The sequence below is a fragment of the Calliphora vicina genome, chromosome 2, assembly GCF_958450345.1.
Source record: "Calliphora vicina chromosome 2, idCalVici1.1, whole genome shotgun sequence".
In the NCBI taxonomy this organism is placed as follows: domain Eukaryota; kingdom Metazoa; phylum Arthropoda; class Insecta; order Diptera; family Calliphoridae; genus Calliphora; species Calliphora vicina.
Window position 1 is genome coordinate 61,726 of NC_088781.1, and position 13,073 is coordinate 74,798.

A 13,073-nucleotide genomic window follows, 5' to 3' on the forward strand; every position below is an offset into this window, starting at 1 on the left:
TCCGTTGAAGATATGACAGCACCCGATGAAGTGAAATGTATTTTCCGTTGCATCTAGGTTGCTTATTGTACAGAGGCCTAGAGTATTACTTCTATAAAATCTAGCATTTACATATATCCAAAAGGCCACCTCTAGATCTTATAAGAAGATTTGTAGCACGAGATGACAAGTTCGAAGAAGAAATCTTTAACAAAAAGTAATTTAACTGCGAGTATAGGTCATGGAATTGAGGATTTCTTGCATCGGAGACAGAGTTTACATTTTCATATGTTTTTACTAGGGTAAGAATTGTTTACAGTATGAGCTTATAGGCGTTGTTGATACATTTGTTGGTGAGCAATTTATTTTTAAGCACAGGTTTGACCACTCTTCTGCCCAATAAGTTGATTAAGAAATTAAAATTTTTGCAATTTTATGAGGTAGTCTGTTACTCGGCATGTTCAGTACTTTGTTGATATAAAAGTGCATTATATTTTTCCGACTTTAATACTAACATAAGATTTTGTGTCAATAATAAGACGAATAAATTTAACTAATCACACAACACATACTCGTAAATTAAAGTTGCCGCTCTGCGTTCATTTATTTAATTTTAATTTATTTGCAATTAAACAAATTGTTATTGTCTGTTTTGGTTAAAAAAACCATAAATAATAATACAAACCAAAATAACCTTAGACATATAAAAGTATCCTTGAGATTATAGGGTTTTAATGGCAAAACCGCAACATGTATTGATTAAACATTTCGGATAAATTCAATTGTTCTAATGTTCATTTAGATTAACTACAATACGATTATATTTATTTAATTACGTAAATAAACAAAATAGAAAACAATTAATAAGAAGATTTGCTTTAAATATTTCCTTCACGTTTCTTAAGATAACATTTTTAACTTAAACAAGTAAGAGAGCTATATTCGGCTGTGCCGAATCTTATATACCCTTCACCAAATTATACTTTAAAATAAATTTTTTTAAATATTTTTAGGTAAACAAAATTTTACCATACTTTATAGGGTCGGAAATGAAAAATGTAGAAATTACAAACGGAATGACAAACTTATATATACCCTTCTCACGAAGGTGAAGGGTATAAAAACAGAAACATTGATTCGATGAAATTTGGTGGGGATTCGCCTATAAATTATTTTTAAACAACTTGTTTTCGAGACATGATAATTTTAAATTCATAATAACCAGCACTTTTTAAACTTCTTTGAATTTGCAATTCATAAAAAGAAACATTTTAATATTTTTAAATTTTATTTCTTTAAAAGCAAAAAAAAATATAAATAATTTTATTTAAATTTATGTGGCATGTGCATATATTTTATTAGATATGCTTTATTTATTATTTGTTCACATCATTGAAATACATATGTATGTACATATGTACATTAGAGTGACAATCAGTTGTATGGAAAAAAAATTTTGTTAAAATTTTGAAAACCAAACGCACTCAAATACATACAAATTATGCACGCGTGTGTTTGATTTGTAATTCTCATTTCATTCCACATTGTAGATTCTACCCAACAACAACATTCTACAATGTAGAATATATATACTTTATGGGGTCGCAAATGAAAAATGTAGAAATTACAATCGGAATGACAAACTTATATATACCCTTGCCACTCATGGTGAAGGGTATCAAAAAATCAGCCAAATCGCTCCAGCCGTTCTCACGTGATGACATTACATACATGGACCATTTCATTTTTGTATATATAGATATTACATTAAAATTTTTTTTTTTGGAAATTTTTTTTTTAGTTTTTATTTTTTTTTGTAAAAAAAATGAATGAAAAAAAAAATTTTTTGATGAAAAAAAATTCGGGTTAAAAAATATTTTTCCCGATTTTGACCCATTGTAGCTCCAACTTACTATAGCCTTATCTACATCGTTGCAATGGACTTTGAAATACATATCTATCATTAGATATCCATATTGTCTATATTAATGACTTAGTAATCCAGATATAGATACAAAATAGGTCAAAAATCGAGGTTGTCCCGGTTTTTTGCTCATATCTCTCTTATTTATGGACCGATTTTGCTGATTTTAAATAGCAAACTTCTCGAAAGCATGTCTGACAGAATTATTGAAGATTTGGATCCCGAAGATATCTGGGGTCTTCAGAAAATTGATTTCAACAGACAGACAGACGGACATGGCTTAATCGACTCCGCTATCTATAAGGATCCAGAATATATATACTTTATAGGGTCGGAAATGAAAAATGTAGAAATTACAAACGGAATGACAAACTTATATATACCCTTCTCACGAAGGTGAAGGGTGTAAAAATTCGTTAATTTCGCCAGACCATTGTCTCAGAACGTGTCTCAGGCAACTTGAACAAGAAATTTAGGAAAAAAAATTTACATATTTCGAGAAAAATTAAAATAAAAGCTAATTTTTATTTAAAACTAGCTGACCGGACAGATTTGTGAGAAGCGGTTTGAAAAGGGTAAAAATAGTTAAAAAGAAAAAAAAGTATTATTGAATGATAATTTTTATTCATATAGGACATAGAATAAAATATACATAGAAGCGCTACTGAGAGACAAAGTCAAAAACCTAAGTCTTGCAACACAGAATACATGTAAATCAATGTACATATTTTGAGTTTTTATATAACTCAGATCACAGATCGAGCTCCTTTTCTTGATTAATCGCTTATTGGCCAAGTTATTAGCGATTTTAGATATTTTGAGTTTTTATATAAAAAATTGATTTTTGGTCAGAAATATGAGTGATCACAGATCGAGCTTCTTTTCTTGATTCAAAGCTTATTGCCAAAGTTATTAGCGAATTTAGATATTTTGAGTTTTTATATAAAAAATCGATTTTTGGTTAGAAATATGAGTGATCACAGATCGAGATCCTTTTCTTGATTATACTCTTATTGGCCAAGTTATTATCGACGCTATTGTGAGTTTTTAAATAAGTAATCGAATTTTAGTCTGAAATATGATTGATCACAGACCGATGTATTTAATAAGTGGGCGTATTAGTGGACGTGGACAATTTTTATTTATGTAGAAACTTTTGCGGACTATTGCGAACATTAAAAAAAATTAGTTAAATCGGTCCATGCGTCCTGCAATTTTAGATATATCGAATTTTTTTCAAATTTATAAAAATTTTATTAAACAAATTTCGATCATCGATCGAATTTTTCGATCATCACATTGGGATTCATTGAGATCATAATAGGGAATAAAAATATGAAAAAATTATGTCAATACCTCTTACCCCCATTAACACCAAGTCTAGTTATGTGTTAACTAATAGTTAAACTGACAGCATAACCTGGCTTCGTGTTAATGGGGGTTACAGTTTTTCCGTACCTGCGATATTAATTTTGCGATTTTCGAGAAAAACTAATTTTTTGTCCATATTTTGGCGAATGAGCCCAATTTCCTATCTGATATAAATTTTAAGTAAAACCTTTTCATAATATTATAGCCCTGGTAATTTTAAATATAGTCTGAAAGTTTTAATAAAATCGGATATCGTTAACCCTTAAATCGTAAGGTCAAAGGTCAATTTATTAAAGATAGCGAAAAGTTATATATTTTGGGCCGATTTTATTGAAACTTGAGGAAATAAGCATATTCACCATATATTTATCCGGGGCCGAATTATCGAATTTATAAACTTTTTATTGATTTTATTGTTTAATTTTCGAGTTTTTTGTAACGTACAATTTACATTAATAATATGACAAATGTCATTCTTTTTGTCATTTTATGTTAACTTTTTATGCAATGATTCTTGAAATTTCATAACTATGACGAAACTTTAATGACAAAATTGCATTATAATTATGTAACATTTCATACAGATATTCTAAATATAAAGAAAAATACACTAATACTTTAAAAAAGTTAATATAACAATTATTACATTAATATAATGCAATATTTCATTCGGACAACAAACCAGCAGAGAGAAAATCATAAGTAAAAGAGAAGTAAAATATGGCAAAGAACATTGTTGTAAATAAAATGATTTTTATCATTAATGTAACGTAAATTGTTCATAAATGAACTACAAGAGAGAGAAATAATTTTCAAATAGTAAATATGACGATTTATTTTCGTGAATGAATTTCGGAAGAGTGGTATGATGGGAGCTATGACTAATTATGGACCGATCACCATGAAATTATATCATGTTATTTATGTCTATATGAAAGCTATTGTTTAATTTTATGTGTATACCAATATTTTTAAAAGATTTATGCACGTTAAAGTGATTTTCGGAAATGGGTCTTATATGGGAGCTATGACTAATTATGAACCGATCGCCATGAAATTTGGTTGTGTCATTTATGTCTATATGAAAGTTATTTGTGTTGAATTTTATGTATATACCAACACTTTTAAGAGATTTATACCCGCTAAAGATATTTTCGGAAGTGGGCCTTATATGGGAGCTATGACATTATGGACCGATCACCATGAAATTAGGTCTTGTGATTCGTGTCTGTATTGAAGTTATTTATGTTGAATTTTATGTGTATACCAACATTTTTAGGTGATTTATGCACGTTAAAGTGATTTTCGAATGCGGGTCTTATATTGGAGCCATGACTAATTTTGGACAGATCATAATAAAATTTGGTGTCATGAATTTCGAATATATAAAACTTATTTGGAGCAAAATTTGTATAGTTACCTATATAAATTAAATACTTATGACCGATCAAGTCCAATTTCGGGAGGACATTTGTATGGGGGCTAGGTGAAATATTGAAAATGACCGATTTCTGCCAGTTTCAATAGGATTCGTCCTTAGGCCAAAACAAATATATATGCACCAAATTTTATCCAAATATCTTAAAAATTGCGACCTGTACTCTGCGCACAAGGTTTACATGGACAGCCAGCTAAGCCATACGGGTGGACATCGTTTAATCGACTCAGAAAGTGATTCTAAGTCGATCGGTATACTTTAAGGTGGGTGTTAGACTAATATTTTTGGGCGTTACAAACATCTGCACAAACGCATTATACCCTCCCCACTATGGTGGTGTAGGGTATAATAAGCTGACAGGTGTTTCGTACTTTTTCGAAATTCGAACCTTTTAGGGGAGAAAACGCTTAAAAACTGTATTTTGGTACTTTTTTTGGCAATAAACATAGAAACAAAATTTAAACCGTATTCTTTACTTATACAAAATATGAGTTTGGTACTTTTTGCAAATTCGAACCCTTAAGGGATAAAAATTGTGTTTATTTTTGGTACTTTTTCATAAAATACGTTTTTCTATAATTAGACATACGAATATTTTATTACGAGCTCCCACCACGATACAGAAATTTATTTGAATAAAATTTTACCACCGCAATGGGGATTAAAAAGGTACCAAAAAGGGGATAAAATCGGTAAAATACATTTTATTTGAAATTATTAATCCAATTTTGATAATTTTTTAACATTGGTTCCTGGATTCATACAAAAATTAACTAACAGGTTGTTATTTGGAACTCGAACGCCAAGGTTTATATTGGGACAAATCCGGGTAAACAGTTTGGTACTTTTTTTAAAACATATTTTTTCTTGGGCACATTAACACAGATTTTAATCGTTTGAGACATGTCTGTAGCATAAACAATTTTGGCAAAATGAAATATTTTTAAATTTCAAACTTGAGCGGTTCAAGGAGGAAAAGGGAAATTGGTACTTTTCTCCTAATGGTACTTTTTTAATATTTAAAATTATTTCACTTATCGACATTAAAGTTAGCTGATATATATCTAAGTGAAGTTCGTGTTAGGAATAGGGGATAATAATTAGGAACCAAAATGTGATTACTGAACTATAGGTACTTTTTTATTCCTCTAATGGTACTTTTTGATTTTCTATAACAATGGACTTAGAAACAGGAAATTAAGCATATATGGTCCTAAGTGAGTGAGAATTCTAGGGGCAGACTTTTTGGTACTTTTTCTTTATTCGAACGGTACTTTTTGTAATTTCTTCACCAATGAACCTAGAAACATGAAATAAAGCTTATATGGGAGTGAGTGGGAAACCACAAGTGGGGGCTTTTTGGTATTTTTTATATATTCTAATGGTACTTTTTGAATTTTCTGTATAAATATGAAATTAAGAGTATATGGTCCCAAGTGAGTTAAAATTCAAGGGCATACTTCATGGTACTTTTTCATTATTCTCATGGGTACTTTTTCGAATTTTCTATAATAATGGACCTAGAGTGTCCAAAAAACGAAAGAATTTCAAAACCGCGGTTTCGATCGTTTGAAAAACGATCGGTTTTGGTTTTCTGATAATTTATTAAATATTAAGTGTTATAGAAACAAAATTAGTTGATAATATAGGAAATACTATATAAATTTAAAATTCAAACTTGACGGGTTATGGTCTAGTATTACACAGTACAACACATGATTTTGGGACTCAATTCTGACAATTGCACGTGAAAGTAGCCCCAAAAATAAGAACTTCTGCGTCATTAGTTTTGTCAAGTTGGCTGCCGTAATAAAATAATGGCCATACGAATGTTTCTTGCTCAAGGTTTATTTTTATCACTTTTTCTATATTTTAACATGATTATATCTCGGTATACCGTACGGAATATCTCTTTTGTGGCTGAAGCAATGTTGTAGATATTGAAAAGGAGAAAAAAAAAGCGGAACATACCTACCCGAAAAAAGTGCATCCAGTGCCTTAAAAATCGCAAAAATGCCCATTTTTAAATTTTTTTAACCAATTTTTCACCTTTTTTGCTCAATAACTCGATTACAAATCCAATTATGGACCGATCACCATCAAATTAGGTTGTGTGATTTGTGTCTATATGAAAGTTATTTATCATGAATTTTGTATGTATACCATCATTTTTAAGAGATTTATGCACTTTAAAGTGATTTTCGGAAGCGGGTCTTATATGGGAGCTATGACTAATTATGGACCGATCATAATAAAATTTGGTGACATGAATTTTGTATGTATAAAACTTATTTGGAGCGAAATTTGTGTAGATACATATATAAATTTAACATTTATGACCAATAAAGTGTAATTTCGGGAGGACATTTGTATGGGGGGTAGGTGAAATAATGGTCCGATTTCAGCCAATTTCAATAGACTTCGTCCTTGGGCTGAACAAATTATACGTACTAAATTTTATTATGATCGGTCCATAATTAGTCGTAGCTCCTATATAAGACCCGCTTCCGAAAATCACTTTAAAGTGCATAAATCTCTTAAAAATGATGGTATACATACAAAATTCATGATAAATAACTTTCATATAGACACAAATCACACAACCTAATTTGATGGTGATCGGTCCATAATTGGATTTGTAATCCAGTTATTGAGCAAAAAAGGTGAAAAATTGGTAAAAAAAATTTAAAAATGGGAATTTTTGCGATTTTTAAGGCACTGGATGCACTTTTTTCGGGTAGGTATGTTCCGCTTTTTTTTCTCCTTTTCAATATCTACAACATTGCTTCAGCCACAAAAGAGATATTGCGTACGGTATACCGAGATATAACCGTGTTAAAATATAGAAAGAGTGATAAAAATCCACCTTGAGCAAAAAAAATTCGAATAGCCATTAAATTATTACGGCAGCCAACTTGACAAAACTAATGATGCAGAAGTTCTTATTTTTGGGGCTACTTTCACGTGCAATTGTCAGAATTGAGTCCCAAAGCAATGAACTGAAAAATGTTGTACTGTGTTATATACGTGCATGTATATGTATATAATATTAAAGCCTTCTATGCCGACAATTTTTCAGAAGATTTTAGTTTCTTAGGGAAGTGTGATATCTAAAATATTAAATCAGTATTATCTGTGCCAGCAAGGCTATTGATAACAAATCTATGATGAGTTAGAGAGTTCATTTAAAACCACAAAATTATTCGGGTATGCATTTAAGTGCTTATACAGCTTGTACTTAAAATCAAATTTACTTAGTTCAATTTAAATTTTTTAATCAATCGCTTAAATGTTAAAGTGTTATTCGACAAAAAATAAGAAGAAAAAGCTTAAATTTGATTTTTTTATATTTTCTCAACATTTAAACATATATGAACTATTATATATTGGTAAAAATTCTTAATAATATCTTTTTAGAAAATATGCAAAATCGATGTTATTAAATATATGCATTTTTGTTTCTGAAACATCAAGATTAAGTACATATGTATTCCAATATGCCTTGACACACACACTATTTTTTTGGAAGGCAAAATGGTTTATCTACAATGTATTTGCGAGAATTTCGTAGAAATATTATAAGTTAACATAGTGTGCATATAGTAGGGTATTCAATTAATCGGGTTTCTGGTTTAATCGGTTAACCGAGCAAATAATTAATCGGGGTTTATATTTATTCGGTTAATAATCGCTTAATTTAAAATTATTCGATTAACCGAATAATATCTATTTTAATTTTAAATTGAAGATACAACCACGAATTTTGTGTACAAAAACATAAAAAACAAACAAAACATAACAATTCAACCAAATAATAGCAAATATGGTATTTGAGATCCTTTTTGTATACACATTTGAGTTTTTTTAGGATTTTAGTGAGCGAAAACTCTTTCGCTGATTGTAGATGTTGGAGAAATCGAAAGCATGATGAAGAATATTCAATATCTCAGTTTTTTTTAGTTTTTTCTAAGCATATCATTGGTGTCCTTTTTGGATTGTTTTAGATATTGAATACTTTTGATAGTTTCGTTAAGTTATGTACATGTAAATGCAAACAAAGTTTTAAATACATACATGTAAATTAAATATGTCAGTTGTTATTCTCACTAAACATTTTTCTTGGATGTTGGAAAAAATATATAATTTTAATTTGTAATTGAATTGGAAAAATAAATACAAAAAAATATGTTAAAGTGCAAAAAAAAAAGGAATTTCGGTTAATCGGTTAATGAAAATCGGCAATTTTAAATTATTCGAACAGTTAACCGTCCAAAATTAATCGGTTAACCGATTAACGGTTAATCGATTGAATACCCTAGCATATAGTACGTAAATTGTCATCAAATTTCATTTGTGAATATTTTAAATACAAATCAGTTGTGCTAAAAAATCGTATCGCTTTTATTAAATAAAATACGGAGATTTTAAAGAAGAATGAAGAAGATAGTAGAAATAATGATTCCTTATGTGCAATTGCTATTAACTATTCATCGTGAAATGAGGCTGATCGTAATATTATAATGGGTTTGTCATTTTACGTTTTTATTTCGTAATAATAGGAATAGTTATTTACCGTAGATTCAGACGAGGATCAATTAAAATCCAACCATTTGATTCCGAATACTTCAAAAACTTCAAAGATAAAAATATTATACGCTTTTCAGTATTTGTCCTGGCGACGAACTAAGAATGACCCAACTGTTTTAAAGCTAAAATCACTTTTATATTTACCGAATGTAAAATACAAAGTCAGTTTTAATGATGAGTACAAAGATCTTCCAATACGAATGCAAAAATACCCAGGTATAATAGATTTTTTTTAGCAGCAGTTTCACCGTTTTCTTCGATTAAAATAATATCAAACATATGTTCAACCGAGATATTTTGCTTTGGAGAAACACATAACGGTCGCTCAAGACCGAAAAGTTCTTTGTATTGTAAAATAGTGTGCATATCCAATAAATTTACTGCAGCCTTTTCTAATGGTGATAATATAAACTGTTTCAAATTTCCACTACCTGTTGCATGACTTTCGGCCTTGTGCGCCAGTTTTTATACCCTTCACCATGAGTGGCAAGGGTATATATGTTTGTCATTCCGTTTGTAATTTCCACATTTTTCATTTGCGACCCCATAAAGTATATATATTCTGGATCGTTATAGATAGCGGAATCGATATAGCCATGTCCGTCTGTGTGTTGAAATCAACTTTCCGAAGCCCCCAAATAACTTACATACACGATTCATACATCAATATCTCCGAAATTCTTCCGGCTCGGTCGCTATTTAAAATCGAGAAAATTGGTCCACAAATGGCTGAGATATAAGGAAAAAACTAGGACAACCTCGATTTTTGACCTATATCTGGATTACTAAGTCATTAAAATAGACAATATGGATATCTAATGATAGATTAGTTTCAATATTCAGATTTCAAAGACCTTTGCAACGACGTATATAAGACCATAGTAAGTTGGACATACAATGGGTCAAAATCGGAAAAAAAATATTTTTTAACCCGAATTTTTTTTTTGTCATAAATTCTTTTTCCAAAAAAATTAATTAAAGAAGTTTAAAAAAAAAAATTTTGAAAAAACTTTTTTTAAAAAAAATTAAAGAACAATTTGGAAAAAAAAATTTAGGTCGTCTGCGATTTCATTCCACTCTTATTTTATTTAAACCTTTATTAATGCATCTAGCCAAATACGTTTTCTTTTCCATTATTTTAACTAACTTAAAATATTGTGCTTGCGTCGTAATTTTTAATCTAAAACGTTTGAAAATCATCTGAAAAAAATTTTATGTAAAATTTATTACTTGTTTCCAGTGTTGCCGTTTTGGTTATTTATAACCAAAATTGGTTATTTTTTTTCCGGATGTGTAGATGTGTATTTATTTTTCATTTTGGTTACTTTTTTCAAAACATTTTGTTATAGATTTTTCAATATTTAATATACGATCCTAAGGGCACTGCTACACGTTCAATATATATTGTGATATTTGGATCGCGATCCATTGTAATGGATCACGCAAACCAATGTCGAAAAAAAATTTTCGACATTGGTTTGTGTTAATATCCTTGTTGTAGGTGTATAATTTTACATGAAAGTTTTCATAAACAAATTATGTATATCTATCGTGATTGGCAATTGAAGCCAAAAGATTTGAGAAAGAGTAATTGTTTTAAACGATATTTATGATTTTTGTGATTTAGGGATGTAAGTAAATAAGTTCCCAATATTGGTTTCATTTCAATAAACCACGTGGTCGGCTAATGTGGTATAGCAGCGTAAGATTTGAAGAACGCTATCTGAGCTATTTAAAACAACAAATGGACATTTTTTCGCATCAGTCATTCAATGTCTCCTACGAAGCGAAGAATGTATCGAGGAGCTTCTGGTAAGCTTGGTCAGCCGCCAACTTTAACCGAACCCATTGAAGATGATTTAAATAAAATGCATCTCATTTACAAATTAAAATACTATGCATTACCCGCCAATTTTTTCAATGGCTTGTTTATGGGCTTTTTCTCTTTTTCCCAAATTTCTCTAAAACTTGAACTTAAAACACTTTTTTACTTTCATGGATGTAAACCTAACACTTGTAGTAGAACACCAGCTGAGAACTGTTCCAACAGAATTAAGATTTTAAAAATTATAGTCAAATAAAAAATAGGTATACCACATTACCCGAATTTACTCTATTAGTATATCGTGTCAGCAAATAAAAACTGTCAAATTAAAGTTAATCAGTCTAAAGGTATTTACGTATGTAGTATGTCTTTATGTCCGACTCATATTGGCACAGCCATATGAGTCGTTGGCTGTGCCAAGTGTCAAGCATATTAATATCATATTTTTTTAGTATTTTATACTTATGTATGTATCTATAACTACAAATTTATTTATTATTATTTATGTATTACATTTGAATATAATTTAATTTAAACACGTTTCATCTACAATTGCGCTTAAAGTTCAATATAGTTCAATTTTAAACTCAAAAAATATGAGTATGAATGACTAGTTATTTAAAAATATTAATAACAATTCTATGCACACTAATCGGAAGTCAATTTAAATTTTTGGTGGGTCATTAAATGGTTCAACAGACTATGTTTTTTTTTATTTCGTTCCAAATCGCACATTGTATTTTATAGAATTGTTAAACAAAAAACGTAAACTAATACATTTCAATGACCATCGACTTGAAATACTCGTGCAATATTTATATTTCGTAATCTTAATTTTTTTTATAAAACTGAAACGTCATAATTATTAGTGCTTTTATTAATAAATTTTAAATCTGCGCAGACAAAAAAAAAATTTAATACTTATACTTTATGAAACGAGTTTAAAAAAAAATTGACAGAAAGAATCATACATATAATTTCCATATTATTTTGTATGAATATTTTAGTTCCATATCGAAAATCAAAATAAATATGTAAGAATAAAAAAAGTATTGTTAATATTTTATTTTAGCAAAATTTTATTATGTGAATTAATTATTAACAATATCTTTAAAGAGTCATTAATAAACGTTTAATAATAACTTGAGTAACAGATGATAAAATCTTAATTGCGACCCATAATTTTTAAGGGTTTTATTTTTAGCCTAAACAATACTAAATATTCGCATACTTTGGAGAAATAAGTCATATTAAATAAAAAAAAACACTTACATTTGGAGAGGCTTATGCCCCAGGCTGGTTGCTGCTGCGTCATATTTAAAGTTGCAATTTGTTTCTTATTGTTCTCTAAATACTGTTTTTTGTTTGTTTTGTTTTAGTGATTGTAGTTACACAATATTTATTATTTTCGTGGAAATTAATGAGTTTTCGATACAAAAAATTTCCTGTTTAAATTTATTTGTCACACTTCCGCTTTTATTTGTTGAATTTTTTACACTTGCTTTGCGGTTTATTTTGCATTAATTTTTGTTTTTATTGAAATTTCTTTCTGGCTGGTCTTTTATATCCGTATTAACATACTTAACTCTTGAAATTAGCACACATTTCACTAAAAAGTCGTAAAAGTTCTTACAGCTGATCTATTTTCCTAGATCTGTGAGCGCACTTTTTAAAATTGTCGTTGCTATTACAAATTAGTTTTTTCTCGTTGTTGTGTTTTTTTATTTTATTTTTTTTATTATTTTGAAAAAACACGTTCGCGCCTTACGAACGTTAAATTTCAAATGAGAAGAGATTATTAAATGTCTTAGTTTATATACGAAGATAAGCTGTTATTGTTAATTTTTGTTTCATTTAACGACAGTCGTCTGATTGTAGAGTACAAACCTTCGTTTGGTTGTAGTGGTGGCAGTAGTTTATGTTTTTTGTACACTTAATCCTCGGTGTTC

The 13,073-nt window shown here is 29.2% G+C and overlaps 1 protein-coding gene across 1 annotated transcript in view; it reads right to left on the reverse strand.

The window, feature by feature from the left end:
- LOC135951548 (putative inorganic phosphate cotransporter) overlaps window positions 1-12,800 on the reverse strand; it is a 35,571-nt gene extending 22,771 nt beyond the window's left edge. The window contains exon 1 of the mRNA XM_065501217.1: window positions 12,397-12,800. Coding sequence (XP_065357289.1) covers window positions 12,397-12,439 — 43 coding nt within the window. The 5' untranslated portion in view covers window positions 12,440-12,800. The remainder of the gene's footprint in view (window positions 1-12,396) is intronic.
- Window positions 12,801-13,073: the final 273 nt, after the last annotated feature.